Source organism: Ammospiza nelsoni, chromosome 10, assembly GCF_027579445.1.
Source record: "Ammospiza nelsoni isolate bAmmNel1 chromosome 10, bAmmNel1.pri, whole genome shotgun sequence".
Taxonomy (NCBI): Eukaryota; Metazoa; Chordata; class Aves; order Passeriformes; family Passerellidae; genus Ammospiza; species Ammospiza nelsoni.
In genome coordinates this window covers 13,601,641-13,620,031 of record NC_080642.1, presented here as the reverse complement: position 1 = coordinate 13,620,031, position 18,391 = coordinate 13,601,641, and the positions used below count along the sequence as shown (strand labels likewise).

At 43.7% G+C, this 18,391-nt stretch overlaps 1 protein-coding gene across 2 annotated transcripts in view; it reads right to left on the bottom strand.

Moving 5' to 3' along the window:
* Nucleotides 1-17,648, bottom strand: part of PLOD2 (procollagen-lysine,2-oxoglutarate 5-dioxygenase 2) — a 48,628-nt gene extending 30,980 nt beyond the window's left edge. For both annotated transcript variants that reach the window (XM_059479134.1, XM_059479136.1), the window contains exons 1-3: nt 17,354-17,648; nt 2,601-2,692; nt 1,016-1,152 (exon numbers count right to left, since the gene is read on the bottom strand). In XM_059479134.1, the coding sequence (XP_059335117.1) occupies nt 1,016-1,152; nt 2,601-2,692; nt 17,354-17,450 (326 nt within the window). In that variant the 5' untranslated portion in view covers nt 17,451-17,648. The remainder of the gene's footprint in view (nt 1-1,015; nt 1,153-2,600; nt 2,693-17,353) is intronic.
* Nucleotides 17,649-18,391: the final 743 nt, after the last annotated feature.

Genomic DNA, 18,391 nt, shown 5'->3' with positions numbered 1-18,391 from the left:
TGTCAAGTGTTAAATACATAAAGCAGGTTAAAAGCTGAAAGAGAATTCTGGGGCAGACATTCCAGCATGGTACAGCAGCAGGGGTGAACTCATCGACGACTCTCTCCAAGCTCACTCTCAGCTCCCCTCTCCAAGGCTGCCTGTCACCACTGGAGCTCCCTGTCCCCAATTCCAGACATGGTCCCACACCTTCCTCCAGTGATTATTTCAGAGCTCTGACCCTGCCCTGGTTAGCAGTGTGGAAGGGCCTGGTGTCTGCTGCAAGCTGGATTCTGAGCTACTCTGGCCATGCTGCTGCCACAGGAGGAAAATAAGAGGAAGAGAAAAAGCAGAGGGAAGCCACAGAGAATGTGTGTTTTGAGCACATTTGAGCTCTATGCTTTCAGTGACAGGAGAAGCCTATCTGGCCTGCAGGGAGGATGTTCAAGCATAGCTGTGCTGTGAGCTATAATCTGGCACCTGCAGCAGCTGTCTCTCCACGTTCCATCACATAGAGAGCACAGGCACCAGGCTACATCTGACACCAAGTCTTGTTTCAGCTCTCTAACACACAGACAGTATCCTGTTAAATGCTTTCCTCAGGGAGCCATTTTCCAGCTTCCTCCATATCACTGTTACTTCATGGAACAAGATAATGCCGCTGGTCCCGACTGGACTCTCTATTTCTGGAGCTGCTTTTGCTCCCCTCCCATCCACACTCCCAGCCTGCAGCCACATCCTGCTCTCACTGCAGCTCAGCAGGGAGAGGACAAATGCTTGCCTAAAAGCCTGTCAGCTCCCAGCAACATTTTTTTACCCCCTGGAGGCAGCAGAACTCTTACATCTGTAAATCCACTAAAAAGTAACAATTGCTCCAAAAGCAATCCACTATTTTTATGAATGAAGAAAGATGCCAACTCTCTCAAATAAAACAGTGAAGAACAAAAGCATCATGAAACTTTCAGCATGTCACAGGAGCTACTTTTGCATGTCTACCCAGAGTAAAACACAAGGACAAGAAGCCAGGTCTGCTCACCATTCCACAAACAGTACAACCAGGTCCTCTTGGTCAGCATAGCTTTCAATGCCCTCCTTCAGCAGCCGAACCTTCTGCCCTCCGCCAATGGAGTTGGGCAGCTCACCACCTTTCCATTCTTCACCTTTTCCAAGAACCTGCAATAAGAGGGGAAAAAAAACACTTTTTGCTAGTACTCAAACCCATGAGGCTTTTTTAAAGCAGATCCTTATTGAAAACAGATGCTAAAGCAGAAGCAACACATTAAAGCATAGCAAGCCAGCACTTCCAGCATCGTAGGTTCTCCGTGTCTGAAGCAACATTCAGCACCATGACATCACTGCAAAAACATGAGAGAGACATTTCTTCACCAAATAAGAATCAAGCAACTGCCTGCTACTGCCATTTACTCAAATGTGTCTCCTTCAGGAAAAAAAAATAGAAAAAAAAGCTAAGGATTGTTTCAAAATCTGTATTAGAAAAACATTCTGAATGAGACCTTTAAAATTCCATAACATGCCTTTAGGAACAGGAGGCACAAAAGATCTGGGTGGGTCATGGTATAACTAATTCAAATTGCAAATTTTTTGTACAAAAAGGAAAAGATAGGTTTTCCAGTACACAGCTCACTGCTAAAACTGAGCTAAACATAAAACTCCTCCCCGGCCAAGCATAGCAGATTACATGTCAAAAAAAGGGGTAAAAAAAAGCTCTTCATGTATTTTGAACATAAAGTTTCTGGAACATATAAAGCCTGGAAGAACTACATTGCATGATGTTTTGGAAAAACCTGCAAAGCTAAAAGATGTATCCAGAGCTCAGGCTGCTCAGGTGCTCTACTACAGCTTTATCATATCAGGGAAGGTTCTCTCAGTCCTCTAAATTCAGTGGTAGATGTCAAAGACCCAAATAATTTCCTATTTATAGTGCAGGCACTGTGGTAAGTAAGAAGAAAAATTTCATAACAGCATCTGAATTCCTGGATTTTCTCTTGGCAGAACCAATTTTGGGGAAAGTTTAGAAGGTTAGTGCCCTCCCTTTTTCCCAAGGTCATGCAGAGGCCAACCTAAGTACGTGACATACAGAGGCGTGGAGCAAGGCAGAAAAGGCTGGAAAGAAAGATAGAGACACGTTGTCCTCTCAGAAATTACAGGCTCCTGGGAAACACAGAGACATTTTCAGTTGTGAGCCTCCCTCCTTCCTTGCAGCAGTGCTCCAGCCTTGCTTAAGGAAAGAGATCCAAAACCCTTGAGTGCAGTACAGCTCCCAGAAGTGTTCATACAAACAAAATCAGCCACACTGAAAAACAAGGCTCTGTGATAAAATGTGCCAGAACCTGTGAGTGAGGAGGATGCTGACCATGATAGCTGCAAACCCCTGAAGCAGCTCCTAAGGCAGAGGGAGCACCTCCCTCCCACGGTGGTTCAGAGGAGCATCAGCAGGTGAGCAACAGGGAGAGCAGCAAGTGCCCCTCCTGCCCCCCAGCTCTGCTGCTGTTCCCTCTGTCCCAGCACTCAATGAAGCTAAGGCAAGGTCAGCTACCATTTACTGGTTCTGTTTCACAGCATGGACAGCACAAACATTTGGTACAGAACACACACAATACCTTTACTGTGTAGTTGAAGTGCTTGGCAGTTCGCATGAAGCGGTGAAAGCCATCGGTTTCTTTAGTTGCTACAGTAAAGACCAGAAGTTTATCTGAGGAAGGAAAGGAAAGAACATGTATTAATATGCTTTCAGGGCAGAGTTTGTGACATAAAATGCAACGAACAGCAGCACTAGCTCAGGGAGCTCTATGACTTTCTGCACCTCATTCAAAGACAGAAGGCAATTATGCTGCCACAGTACAGGTGTGAGACCTTACCAAACAAAAACTGCTATGGGCAAGGTGCTGTATTTAAAATTATCCTCTGGAAGAGAAAGCAAGTCTATCTACTCTGTAAACAACTAGTTCAAGACACAAAAACAAAGATAGTGTGACTACTGGACAGGAAGAAATCTTCAAAACAAAAATAACTGGCTACTTTTCAGTCTGAGCTAATCCTGTTACTGCTTACCACACAGCTGAGTGGTAGTAAGAGAACTTCACCCAACCCCAGGAGCTCCCCTGAAAGCCAGCAGTGCATACTCTTAATGAAAACAAGTCAAAAAACCCAACCAATGAAACCAAACCCTCAACAAACAGCATTTAGTGCTTTTAAGTCCTTGGGCAGAGACAGAAGAGCAAGGAGTTTGTTTGATTGGTTTTTTCATTCAGAGCATAGGTACATTACAGCACTGCTAATTTTGCCCTCTTATTGCACACAGGCAAGTGACCATGCAACCAATTTCCTCCTCACATTCCAGAGCTTTTAGCACAGTTCAAATGGGGTCATGAATTTCCTCTAAATAGCTTCCCAATTAAACTACTGAACAACGTTTAGAAACCTATGCAATATGCTGCATAATGAAAGTAAATAATTTGAAGCTATGAGAAGGTTTTACCCCTACCTAAAATCAAGTATTTAATCAGACCAGCCTGGATGTCAGAGTACATTGCAGCTTCCCCAATTCAGGCCAAGTTCAAGCAATAGCTGTGCTCTAACCAGAGCCCATGAGATCAATCCTTACAATAAAATAAAACTAATCACCTATGATGAGTATTCCAGACAGAGTGCCTGTTACTGCATTACTTGCCAAAAAAACATCTTCTGGATTTACCTTCCTTAATCCAGTAACATGTGCAAGAAGGGTCTGCTATGGAAAACATTCCTATTAACTCTTCAGCCTCATCCACCACCACAGGCTCAGCAGCCCTCAGACAGCCAGGACATCATCCTGAGTGTATTCAAACCACTCCCCACTCCCCATTTTGTTTTATGTGACAACAGCAAAAGTTAACACAAGCGATGATGACCCAGTTCCCACGTTATAGAAGAAATGCACCTTGCAACTCACTCATGCAATGCTCTGCAGCCAATACTTCGAGTGCATTGACTCAGGCAGAAATACCTGTCAGAATGCAGACAGTTTGTAGAGCAGCATAAAACCATCTGCTCTAATGAAATTCAAGTCTGTCTGAAGTACCCACAGCAGACAAACTCTGCAGAAAAGTCTCAGGTGGCACTCGTACTGTTTCCACTGCAATATGGCTCAGATTCAGCCCTGGTCACCAGGTCACCTCCAGAGCATCCTGCCAGGTGTGACAGTGCTCTGGCTGCTCCATCCTCACCAGCAGCTCCATGGTGTACGTGGGGTACAGCAGGGATAAGACGAGCACATGTGATATTGGTCTCAGTTTAAGGGTGTTCCTGACTCAGGTGGTGTTTCTGCAAATTGCAGAACACCTGATTTGCTTTGTGACCTTGCTCTTCCCCAGACACTGCTTGAACAGGTGTGACCTTTAAGCAGTGACAGCACCCTGTGCCCAGTGCCTACACCACCAAAAGCAGCCTGTGCCTTGAGCAGGGCTCCTCCAGCTTTATCTGGCACTGCCCAAGTTCCTCAGCTGCAGATGACATCTCTACCTGCCCTCCCCACTACACACAATTTTGTGGATTTCTCTCACATCCTGCTATTGCCTTTTTTCTTTTCTTTATTTTTTTCCTTGGGTGGGGGTGTCTGGGAGGCATGTCTGTGAGCAGGGGGGCAAGACACAATCCTTTTCCTCAAAGGTCCTAGAGATAATTTCAACTGCCAGCTCTCCCAAACCAGACGCTCCTGCAATACAACATGCAAAGAAGAAACTAGAAATATTGTAAATTCTTCCATCAACTCAACTTGAAAATCCAAAAATTTTGGAAAGTCACATTTGGAAGATAATTTGCTCCACCTTTTTCCCCCCTCTTAAGTGCTAGCGGACTTTTGTAGCAAAAAATCAGAAGAAAATCCCCCAAATACATCTCAAAAGGACAGGAGGACCTCACAGTGCAATGAGTTCACATGGACTCACAAAGAGACAGAAACAGAGCAATAATGGCTCAAAACCTTTCAAACAGCTTATTACAAAGATCATGGAATTTCAAGTAATTCTACTGAAATCACCACAAAATGAACAAAGACCATTGTATCTTAGACTGTGACTAAAACAGAACTGAAGGCAGAGGAGAATTTTCCTCTATGAAGGAAATTAAGACTGTTTTTTGTTCAAGCACTACATTTTCAAATTACAGGGAACTGGAAAAATCTGATCATACCAGAATTGCATCATCAAGCCAACTGGATCCATTATTAAAAGTTTCCTAGGTGACCAGCTCACTGACTCTAACCATGGAATTTGGTTTGAAGAATTTCACACCTACACATTACTAAGAAATGCTAACAGCAAAGATCTCAAAAATCTGTACTTGACAACATGATGGAAATGACAGAATGTGGGCTGCAGATTGCTTCCACAGTTACTAAGTCAAAGAAAGTTTAAACTAACATACAAGTACGGTTTGGCAAGCAAAAAATAATCTACTGTTCTTTATGTGATATTGTTACTCTCTCTTAATGGAATACACATTATTCATGTATTTCAAGATTCACTATGGAGGCTGGTATGTTACTTGACTTTTGTGGAACAGGAGGTTAAAGAGAATAATGTACTAAATCATAAGGGATTTCAGCCTGAACAATACAAAATGAAGAAAGCTGAGCAGGCAAACAGTTTATGCTGATATGAAATGGTAAAAGAGCCTGTACTGCACCACCAGACAATGAAGCAATCTAAATGGGCTGCCAGATTGGGGTTTGCAAACAGTCACAGAACAAAAGAAAGCTATTTTAAAGGTACTATTTACATGGGAAATGTTTTCCTTATAGCATGCTTACCCATGGTCTTTTTTTTAATTAGACTTGAAGGAGTTGACGAGGCTTTATGTCTTTGTTGTACCACTGACTTTTAAGTGCAGGTGGTACTTAAATAATTTTTAAGTGCAGCAGAACTGTAATTATAGCATTTGAAATCCCCTTAGAATTAGAGTTTTCTTTCTAGATTACTTAGTCTTCATTGGGGCCTCTTTTGTTTTGGTTTGTTTGGGTTTTGTGGTGGTTTGTTCTTTTTTTAAGCTGTGTCTGACCAAAGAGCAGAGAAACATGCTTTTATTCTATATATAGTATAAATAGAGAGACAATGGAAACTGCAGTAAATGATAGTTACCTTGGCACATTATAGAGGGTATTAATAACCAAATGAGAAAAGCAGAAACATCCTCCTCCAGCTAATAAAAATATTAACCTAGTTCCTGTAGGTTGCTGTGACTATATTTAGATGTGATAACTTGCACAGTTTCACTGGCAAATTTCCACTAAACATAGCATGGGAGATGTTTGTTTCTTCCAGGGAAAGTGAGTGAAGAGAATGCTTCTGACCACTAAGTACTTCTGCTTTTTTCAACTTTTTTTCAACTTTTTCAACTTCATTCACTTCCAAAAAAAATCTATTCCTTGCTTACTACCTTTAGGTACAATAATTTCTTGGAACACTTATCCCAGTTGTGTTTAGCACATGGATACAGTGACTTCCATGATCTCTCAGGAGTGTCAATGTGAAGCGAAACATTCCCAAGGCAGCAAGTTTACCCAAGTGTCATCTCCATTTCAGGATGTGCTCAGCTATTTCAGCTGCTGCCACCCACAGTGTCCCTGGGCACAGAGCAGTTTGGCCCTAGGATGCCCTGTGGGTGCAGAGGCTCAGGGCTGCCCCAGAGCAGGGAGAGGCTGAGTGAGCCCCCAGCAGCATCCCTGTCTCGAGCTGGGCAGTGAAGACCCAGGCACAGCAGCGGAGGGATGCCTGCGATTACTGACCCCAAGCTGCCACTGCAGCCTGGTACTCCCCAGTGAGAGAACAGCAAAATCCCCACAAGGAATTCCAGCTGCAGCCAGACACCATTCCTGCTCCACCCTCCCCTCCACAAAGCCCTGCCTTCCATCGAGGCATCCACCCCAAGGAGCTCTGCTGTGTGACCTTACACACAGGCTGCAGTTCAGCCCTGACCATGCACCCCACACAGGGACAAATACAATCTTGGGAGTGTCTTCCAACAGGAACAGCATCCTCAAAGTGCACAAACTTCAAGAGCACAAAACTCAATTTTTCCACATGCTTTCAAACAAGCTGGAGCTCTGCAGATAACTAGAGAAACACCAGTGGTGCCAAATGCAACTTCCCCATTTATATGGACTCAGCCTGTACGCTCACAATCCCAAGAGCCATTAGGACAGCTTCCATGAGACCAGGAACAAGCAGGTGGTGCCCTGGTTCCCACTGGCAGGGTGCTGAGATGCCACAGAGGGTGCGGGCTGACGGCTCCCCCGCACACAGCCTGCCAGGGGCACCCTGGCACTCACCCAGGGCATTGCTGAGCTTGGCATTTATCTCCACAAGTCAGTTTGTGTAAAAAGGAAATGTAAACCCTATGCTGAAGTTCAACAGGAAGGCATGAAAAAAAAATCTCCCAAGCGCTCCATGCCAGGTATGCGTTCGGTTACTAGGACGAAATTGTGTCAGACAGATTTCCGATAGTTACGCCCACAAAACAGCTGCTCTGTTTTGAAAACAAGCCTGAGAGGGCACGAGTTTAGCCAAGAAAAGTATATCCAGTGACTAACAGAATTCATTTTTACATGCAAATTAGAAACCCTACAGCACACAAGTTGTGAAAGACAACAACAGTGCACACGGAGCACATGCAGCGCGTTAGGAAATCCAGTGAAAGTTTATCAAAACAACTCACTCTTCTAGCCTGATTTTTCTGCTACCTTCAGGGACCTGACTGCATCATAAATATTTATTTCCAGCAAGAAGATCAATAAACCAGAGGCTTTGCCTTCAGTGAATTGCCTGGCAAGGTCTAAGCCAGGAATTGCTGTGGCAGGACTGCTTTAAGTAGCGGTGACCTTTCTCCTCGTATCCTGGCAAAGAAGCACGCAAAGAACTACAGCCATTCCTCACACACCCACATGGTTCTTATTTATCTTGAATGAACACTCTCAGAGATTACTACATAATTTCTACCAGGGGTTGTGGGCACTGGTATAGTAGCTTCAGAGCAGCCAAAACTGAGGATATTGCTCACAGCCACACAGAAGCTGACATTTAGTCCTTGGATTCTACTACAGACCTCTGGAGTAGAAGTGAGCTGCAAGATCAAAGGACATCTGTTCAGGGTACCACATTATGACATTAAAATCTATCCTATCTTTAAAACTAGTGGCTTATAATAGTAAACAAATGATGTTTGGTACTTGTAATACATTTTTATCCATATTTTAGTGTCTACATTAAACAGCTTACTTCCCTGTTTTCAGATTTCATCCCACCCTGAGCTGCTCAACACAGGAATGATTGCTCATTTAATTGAAGGACTGATACCCAAAGTCAGTTATTACAATATGCAAAATAAATCAACAGCAAGCTAATAAATTAGTTGCTAGATATCATAGAAAAAGCTTAGAAACTGGAAGGATACTAGGAATACTTCTACTGGTTTAAGGAAAAAAAACACCCACACAAAATGGAAAAAAAACGTCAGGTAGCACTAAAGCATAGGCAGAACAGAAACCTGGAAGAAGCACATGGATGCATCCAAGCTCATTGATAAAGCTGTGTAATTATCTACTATGTCTTCTGAATCTCTGGTAATGTGGGAAACCAACAGAATATAGTTTCCCACAAAAAAACCAAAAAACGAAAAAGAAAAAAAAAGGAAGGAAAAAACCTCAAACAAACTCCAAGCAAAGCAGGGGCTTGATTCAGCATGCCTTGACACCTCACAGAAGCATGCTTCTCTATCATTGGAAAAATGCACTAAAGCTCAACACAACTGAAAAATGTTTTCAGTATGGATTCCTCTTGAACTTAAAGAGCACAAAATCCAATCCTCCACATGCTTTCATGGCAAGCTGAGGCTCTGCAGATAACTAGAGAATCACCATGGTGCCAACAGCAATTTCCCCATTTATATGGGCTCAGACCGTATGCCCAAAACCCCAAGAACCATTAAGACAGCCAAAATACCGCAGAGCTCTTTCAAAATCCAGATCTTTCAGCATAACACAATCTTACACTTATCACTGACGAAGGCAATATTAGACTTCACAAAAAGGAATTTAGATTTTCCATTGTGAATAGGAGTTTTTGCCTAAACTTAGGATTCTGTGTCAAAATATTAGAAAATCCGCATACTCTGAAAAGATGTCAAACAGCTGGAGATGGGAAAAACCCATCATATACAATGTAACCATGATTATAAGTTATACCTACAGACACGTGCTTGGTTACTGTAATCCAGCAGCAAACAAAGATCTTAAGTACCCAATGAGAAAAACACAAACTATATGTGTATATTTGCATATACACATCCAGTGAGAGCTTGTGATGTACATGTGCTCAAATAAAGCAGTAAGCCAACAGAAGAGTTTCTGGTCAAATAAAACTTTTGGCATAAAGAGAGAAAAGACAGAGCCATCCAACAGCTGTTTATTTTCCCCCTTAGGATTCTTTAGAAACACAACAATGTGCTGAAATAGCAAACATGATCATCTTCTTTTCTCAGGAAATAAATGTGCATTACACTGCAGGAGGGGGAAAGATGACTGGGGCATAAAACAATACTACTTCATACTTGGGAGTCCTGAAGTTTTTTTAATCTGATCTTTATACAGTGCTCAGTTCAGAACACTGCTGCATGCCTCCACTCATCCCACACTTCACTGCTTCCCCAAGAGGCAGACTGGCTTTAAAGTCCCACTAACCATAGCCATGATCACATAATAAGATTGGATTCTCTGCAGTTCAGTAGTATGGTTGGATTGGTGCTAAAAACTATCCTTGGATGAGAGACAAAATATGCTTGAAAAGCTCATGAGAGATCAGAAAGTGGTACAAGTTAAAATAAATTATAAAATTAGAATTAAAATATAGCAAGTTAAGAGCAATCATGGATTGCCAAACACCTAGTACATACTGATTTTCTATACCAATACAATTCTGGTGTGAGAGAGGAGGTTTTCTAGGAATGTCTTTAAAGACCAGAATTTGAAGAAACTGACCTTACTGTACAGACCTCAGAATCTGTTTTCCTCTCTATGACAAACTTCCCTTTAATCACTGCACTTCTATGCATACAGGTCTTACTGCAAAATACAGATAGTGCACAAACATTACCTTTGTAATTTCCAAAAACTTAGGAGGTTCTTCTAAGGTACTTCTGTCTTTAAGCTGTTGCAAACAGTTTATAGCCACAATTGGTGTTTATGATTATTATTGGCATTTATCAGGATCGCTCAATGCATGGGCTGTCTATGGATAATCCTTCCTGTGCTCTTCCACGTTATCTGTAAATCTTGCTGAGGTTACTGAGCAATAGCAGCTGGTGTTGAAGCTCCCAACACTGTCCCAAGATAGGGAATAGGCCTAATAAAGGCAAGAAGCTTTCAGGAGCTCTCTAGGGAAAGAAATATACAAGGTATCATTTCCCAGTTTCAAATAACTGTACTGTTGCAACTTCCCCAGCCACAGTACTGCTGCCTGTTACAGGGCTCTCCCTCTTCTCATGCATTCCACAGGAACAGAGAAGCTGAGCTAGCAAAAACGCATCCTTGCACTAAGCAGGAGCTGCTCTCAATTTTCTCACAGTAGGGAATCTATGTTAGATTAGCACTTGCTAACACACAGACACACAGCCCCTGGACAGGATACTATGGAGGGTTTTTTTCCCTTTTTTTTTTTTCTACAAACTGAAATTCCCTCAGGCTGTAATTCACAGCACGCAGTGGTGTGAACAGCCACTTTCCTCTCCCGTGCAGAGTGACTCAAATGGCAAGTGTACGGAGCTGCTGCTCACTGCTGTCTTTCACTGGTGCTTCTGATGTCACACCAAAACAGCAGCTAAAACAGTTACATTAAAATGATCAAATGTTGAACAGAGCCAGTTCAAAACCAACTAAATAAAAATTTGTGACACACAAATCACAGCTGTGTATTTCTATCCCTACCTACACGCACTTTCAAAGGTTAGCAGGAACTCCCAATATACAACTGACTGATTTCAGGAAACATTTGAAAGCTGATTATCTGATTATATCTCAGCTCTTAACTTACTTTCTTTTAATTCAGTAGTATTGAATATATAGTCAACAAGAGCTCATTAAGAACTGTATGTGCACTCATCAATCACGCACGTCAGCCCCGAGTGCAGCACTGGCCAGTGCTCAGGCCTGCACTCACTCTAATGCAAGATTTCCTTGTTTTGATAGTTAAACAAAGCCAAATACAAGCAGCAGTAAAGTGCTTTTCCATCAGCTTCAGAGGACTTGGATGAGACTCTGCATACTGAGTCAGCTATTCTGCAGTAAAGCAAAGATAAGATGTGTTCCTTAGCTCCCAAACTAAGAAAAAAATTAAAATCCACTGTTTGTAAATGACATCATTGCTATGCATGAAGGAACTCCTAGCTGCCTAACTTCCTGACAAATGGGGAACAGATCAGGTTGCAGCTGTTTATGGGTGCCCAAATAGAAATGAAACCACAAGCATCTTGAGAGGGAGTGGATGGAGTCATGGCACAGGCTGTGTCTTGCCTGAGCGCACAGCTTGGACAGCACACTATAAACTGTCATCAGGGCTGTGCAGCTGAGAGCAGGACACAATTAGCATCAGCTGGCTAAGTGAGAAAGTTTACTCAGCTTCTGCTTTTTTGCAGCCTTGCCCTCTCTTGTCTCCCTCATAAATATGTATCTGCAGAAGAGCATGTTCCTTCTTGGACTGTTGTTTAACAAACCCAGCTGTTTAAACAGAAGCGGTCGCACACAGCACCAGGCATTCTGAAGTCAATCTTTTGACAGTTAATCAATCCATCGATGAAACTCGGCAGTTAAGATTTGCAATCATAGTTTCTCCTTCAACTAGTCTTTAAAAAAAAGAAAACAGAGAGGAACTGAGCTGGAAGTCTGGAAGTGGGGCCATCCTGAACACCCACAGCTGTCCCTCGCTGTCCTTCGTGCCTGCGCTGCGGTTCATGTTGTGAGCAGATGCTACCACCCAGATCAGTCAGTTCATTTGAAAAAGCTGCCCTACAGCTCCACATCTGGCCCTGCGTCCGAACACTGGACACAAAATTCTTCACACACAAGTGACACTATCTCAGAAATAATTTTAAAAAATCCTATACTTTTCAAAGTTCCCTTTTCTGTGTGAACCAGAAATTCAAACTCCACACTTGTGCCTTGTCCTGCACAACTCAGTCCTTCAAACTGTGAAATAAAAATTCTGTCCTGCTTGAGACACAAGACACAACAACATGGCATGTATGATGTATACTTAAAGGTGTTTTTAGCATCATACATTTCACCCAGCAGCTTCGAGTATTAAAGTTATGGGCCTGGTTCTGACCCAACACAATGGCTTTACAGTGAAGTAAGGCAGAATTAAGTAAAATACTTACAAAGACACTGTATTAAAGATTTATGTGAATTTAAAAAGTTAATCTATTTTTAATTTACACAGAAGAAAAAATTAAAAGAGCAATGCTATCAGATGTCAATTAGTTTCTACACAGCTGATTTCAGCAAGAATGGGCTAATTCAGCACATTAACACAGAACCACAGATACAGAATTCATTCTCAGAGGAGTGGCACTTAAATAACAAGTCTATTTTTGTTAAGTATTTTTTTGTCTTTGTTTCCTTACAGTATGTTTTTATTAATTAAAAACACCGCTGCTTTAAAAAAATGCTTGCTCTTTCCTTACAAAAATAGATATTTGGGATAAAACTGCAACTTTATGTATTTAGTCTCCTTATCACCAGTAAAATCCATATTTTTAAAATCAAATGCACCTAAAGAAAAAATCGAGAAGCAGTTCTATTAATCCTAAAGCTACTTGTAGTATCAGGCCGTGCTTGCAAGCATGTATTCCTTGAGAGTTAAGTATAATTTATTCTCTAGAGCTACATTACTACACACGAGACACAAACCTGCTGCTAGTCTCGTCAAGCTGTATTTTTTGCTGGAGAGAACCCTGCTACTGTTTAAATTAAGAGGGATCAAAAATATTCTTCCCTTTCCAACCTGTTTGCAACTGGTCCCACAAAAAGTATAAAAAAGCCCCACTACAAACAAAAACAAAACTGCCCTTACTGCAACCATGCTTACTCCCCATGACAAGGGAATTCACTTAAACAGCGTGTCAATTAATTTGTAATTCAGACTGGCAGCTCTACACAAATGGAAAGATACTGCTTTTGATTACACAGTGCAATAGTGCTAATTCAATAGACAAACTAAACATTTCCCCATGAAAAGACAAAGTCACTTATGTTTAACTAAGCAGCAGTGAAGGAAAAAGCTAAAAACTTGCCCATAAATGATAACTCCTGAGAATATATCACCAACCTAAAGAAAACCCTGAGAAATAATGTTAGTTTAGATGCTTGACAGAAATACATTTAACACAAACCACCCCTGGCTCAGATAAATATAGCGGTCATTCCCTGTGCCCCTTCAGTGCAATTTACAGCATCCAGTGCTGATGATAAAGGTCACAACAGCTTCACTTCTTGCTTTAACTGAAAATGCATTATACAATCAAAGTTGCAGTAACCCCACCATATATCAGAGCAAAGCAATGACACATACAACCCTGGATTAATTAATTAAGCAATTCCACAGCTTAATTATTCCACAGTTTAATTATTATCTTCACCTAAGAAAAGAAAGAAAAGCCCGACCAAATAAATCTACAGGGTTTTTTGTTTGTTTATTTCGTTCATTTTTTGCTAAAGAGACTGGCATTGTGCAGCCTCTAACCCAAGTGCTGCAGAGAATCCAGACTGCAAACCTTGGGTATCTTCAAGGATGAGTATTTTTCAGGAAAAAATACATGGTGAAAGCACAACTTTACTGCTCTGCACTTCTAATGCAATGTTTGCTTATTTTTAACTAACTTCCAAACACCACACCTTCCACTACACACTGTTTCATTTGTCATTCACTATTTATTTCAAAGCTGGAAGCTAAAGGTATCTCCATAAGTAGGTAATTCCCATCTAAGTGGTGCACAGTGATGGTAGACACAGACACAGGTAACCCAAGCACTGCCTACTGCACAGTCAGTTCTGCTTTCATCACCCTCTGCTTTTCCCCTTCTCCTCTATGGAGCAGCTTTTTCATACAGCTCTCACAAAAAGGGTACAAAACTCCCAAGAGATCTGGAGGAGGTTTTTCCACAACACAAGCTTATGTAGCAGATCTAGGTACTGTGGTGACAAGGGGTGACAGAAGTAGCACCAGTAAAGAGACAAGAGACAGAAAACAGGGCAGAGAGACAGAGGCAGGCACAGAGAGCTATGCTTATGGCCTCTCCTTCCCCAAGCATGCCGAGTCTGTCAGTACTTCTAATAAGTACATCAGGATGGTTGAATGACTAAGTTTTCTTGTTTGGGCATCCCAGGTGACCCAGAAGGAAAGGCCTATTGATCGCTGTCACTCAGAGCACTCGGGCTGAGCCCAAATTAACAGAAATGGCAGCAGTACATGCTGTATCCCAAAAAGCAGTACATGCTGGCTGTAACTCCTTGCAGAGCTACACCAGCCAGCAGTTACTGCCTGAATCATCTGTGACCAGCACTTGGGGATGCAGGGGTGGAGGAGAGCCCAGTGGCTCAGGGCTCCACAGCCAGCTGAGCCATCACACCTCCCAGCCCAGCTGCTCTGGGAAGCCACCCACACTGCTGGAGCCCCCCAGGCCACCCGTCCTGCTTTGGGAGGGCACACAGACAGCCACAAACCATGGGGCCCATTTCAACCCCTGCCTGACAGCCACCATCACAACCTGGGCCCCGAGGCCTCAGCGCGGCCCGGCCGAGCCGCCACAGCCGCGCCGGGGAACAGACTCACAGGCTGCAAAGGCATTTTCCTGCAAACAGCTGATTGATAAAACATCCTAGGTGAGAACATCATTTACATCTGCTGCCAAGAGAGTGTCTGCCTCTCACACAATCACAAACGTCGTTCCCACTGACTTTCTGCGTGTCACAATAAGCAATCTGCGAGCAGCAAGTGTGCTGCAATGAAAATATTTCAGCGCTGATGTTTCAACACAGAAACTTTTGCATCTCCAGCACACAGGAGCCAGTGTTTCAGAGCTCAACAGTGCTCTTCTCTGTGACTGCCTGAAACATAACCCTGCGGCCAAGGAAGGAGCAGAGGGATTTCTGCAAACACGCTTTGCCACAGGGCCGCACTGATTGCTCCCTGTAAGCAGTGCTGTGCAACAGGCAGCTCTCCCAAAATCACTTTTCCAAGCCTTTCTGAGGAAGGTCTGATTAAGAAATAAATATGCAGCTTGGCAGCTGGTTCCAGACAGTCTTGTTAGAGCTTTAGTTACAAGTAAGCAACACTAATGGACTGCAGTAAAAACTGACATATAAATTGCACCTTCACCGGCTGTTTTACACTGAATTGTACAAAGTATCAATAGACTAGAAATTGAAAGACAGATTTCTAGAAATAGAGGCACCATAACGTCTGTTTACTGTATTACTTCTTCAAGTAATTCAGCACAGACTTAGGGAAAACATTTAAGGGTTAAAACTGGAATAAAAACAAGTAACACAGCAGGCAGTGTCTGAGGTCAAGAAACTGCTCTCAGAGTGGTTTCAGTTCAGCAGAGATTGCTACAACTCAGGCTGCTCGTGTCTAAATTAAAAAGAATTAAGATCTTCCTGCATGAATACCTTATATAAACCCACCAGTACTTTCTTGCACTGTAACTTGTGTAGAATAATTTTTATTATTGATACAGACAAAGCAGTCTATTTTTGGGCTGCTGAATCATACATTGCTGTCTGGAATAGAGACTCTGCCTTGCACACATTTGAAAAGCAGAAGGATTAAAGAAGAATCCTTACCATGCCAGCTATTAGTTTACACCAGCCTGAGAGCCCACATTTAAAGTGCAGTTAAAACCAAACATTATTTGAACAGATATGTTTGGGGGGATAACTGTTTGCCATAACTAATTTCCAAAGAAGTTCAACTTACAATTTCACTGCCCTGAAAATAGGAGCTCAACTTGTTGCTCAAACCTGTCCCCAGGGGTGCATTCCGAGGGGCAGCAAAGGCTGAAGGGCAATGCTCACACCCCCCAACACACAGCAACCAAACCGTAGCCTTCAGAGAAATACTCTGAATGGCCAAAAGTAGCCAAGTATTACAAAAACTGGAAGTTAGAACTTCTTCAAATGGTCTGGTATTCTTCAACAGGTTTTTTTTTTTTTTTAATTATTTTAACTTTTTATACTACTTATCAGCTAAAGTAGCAGTTTTAATATCAAAGTTAGAACCAGCCAACAAAACTTGCTGCTCAAACAAAAAAGCCTCCTTGTTCAGCCCAGAAGAAATTAAGCTAGATATTAAAAATAACTTGATAACTCTTGAGAAAACAAGCCAAGAAATGAAATTATTTTGGATTTCATGTTATAATAATGCAGTGGGATGAAATACCTTTGTATGCCTAGAATAGAAATCAGAAGTACAGACTCTAAACAGTATTAGAGCCAAAAAGAGGTTTTGGCATATTGTTGGACATACATGTGTTTGGACCCCTCCATCTGAGGGAATTTCCTGTATATATTATTTTACATGCTGAAGATAAAATTCCTTTCTACATCCTGGCTTCTTGAAGCAAACACCACTACACGAGTGAAAGGCAGGGAATGCTCTGCAGGGGCACTGGAGTCTCTGCATGACTTTTACACTAAGTAAGAAACCTCATCAGCGCTTGCTCAAGTTCAGAGAAGTAGTGACTGATGCTATTTCTTTTCCGAGCACTGGAAAAATATGTTCATCAACACCTTGTCTCGTGGAGATGGAAGAAAAAGGGCGGGGGAGCTGGCAATGAGAAAGTTTAGGAGTCTCAATTCCCCTTAAGGAATCCTTTTTTTGGTTTTTTTTTTTGGTTTTTTTTGTTTTTTTTTTTTTTGGTTTTTTTTTTTTTGTTTTTTTCCTTAAGTGGAATTAGGCATCTACGAACTCCTGGGCGGGTTAAGACACTTTCAGCCGAGCGGTTCGTCTCGACAACAACCCGGCGGCGCCTTCCCGCAGCGCCGAGCCGCTCCGCGTTACCGTGCGGGGCAGGGACGGGCCGGTGGGGAATAAATAAATAAATAAATAAATACCAAAATAACCCGGCCAAGCGGCGGGTCCCAGCGTTCCCTTCCTGGCGGATGTTGCCGAGCCGCCAGGCACAAAGGGACCGATGCCGCACGGCCAGCAGCGCATCCCCGCCGCCCGCACACACCTCCCACGGGCACGGCCACCGCATGCCAGCCCCCGCACCGCATCCCAACCCAACCCACCCCCGCTCCGCATCCCGGCCCCCGCACCGCGCTCACCTGCGGGCCCGGGGCTCCGCTCCGCCGCCGCGGGCAGCGCCAGGGCCAGCAGCGCCGGCAGCAGCAGCCGCGGCCACCGGGCACCGCTCCTCGCCATCTTCGCCCTCCGCACCGCCGGCCTGGCCGCGCCAGCAGCCCCCGGCAGCGGGGAGAGGGGCGGGCGTGGATAAGGAGCGGGGTAAGGCTCCTGGGGACGGCGGCGGGCACACACCGCTCCAGCTCCTGCTCCGCGGCGGGCGGCAGCCGCGGGCGCTCCCCCCGCGCCGGGCTTTATCCGGCGGTGGGAGGGCCGGGGCACCGGCGGCGCTACAGGAGCCGCTGTCGGTCACGGTGCCGCCGCCGGGGAGGGGCGAGCGGCCAAGCCCCGCCTCGGCCCCGCCGCGGGCGCTGCACAGGCGCGGCCCCGGCGATGGGGATGGGAGCGGGGCTCGGCCGTGCCCGCCCGGTGCTGCTTGCTGTGCCAGCGGCTACGCTCGCCTGCCCCGCCAGACACTTGCTCAGCGCTTTCACTGGCCATTATGTGTCTATAAACGCATTCCCAAACGTGTGGTTTTGTTGGGAGAGGGTGAGTACCTGAAGCCGCCACGCCGTGAGCCCATAGAAGCGACGCGACCGTTCCGCCGGTGTGCCCTGATGGCATCGGGAGCGCGCTGCCCATCGCTCTGCTTGAGAAGGACGCGTCCGTCAAAACCTCCATCACCGCAGCTGACTTGGTTCGTTTGTCTAATCAAAGCACACAAGACTGCTACATTTTTTTTCCATTAAATAATAGCAAAAAAAAAAATCACTGCAGGCAAGCTCGGTGATGAAAAAGTGTACTGGTCCACCTTCACTCTTTTTCTTACAGTGATACAAAGCATATTCAAGTAAATACCAAAAATGTTTAAAAGTGGCATAAAAAAGCATATTCAATACCATAAATGTTTAAAAGTGACATACAAAGCATATTCAATACCATAAATGATAAAAAGTGACATACAAAGCATATTCAATGCCATAAATGTTTAAAAGCTGCATAAATGCCATAAAATTTTAAAA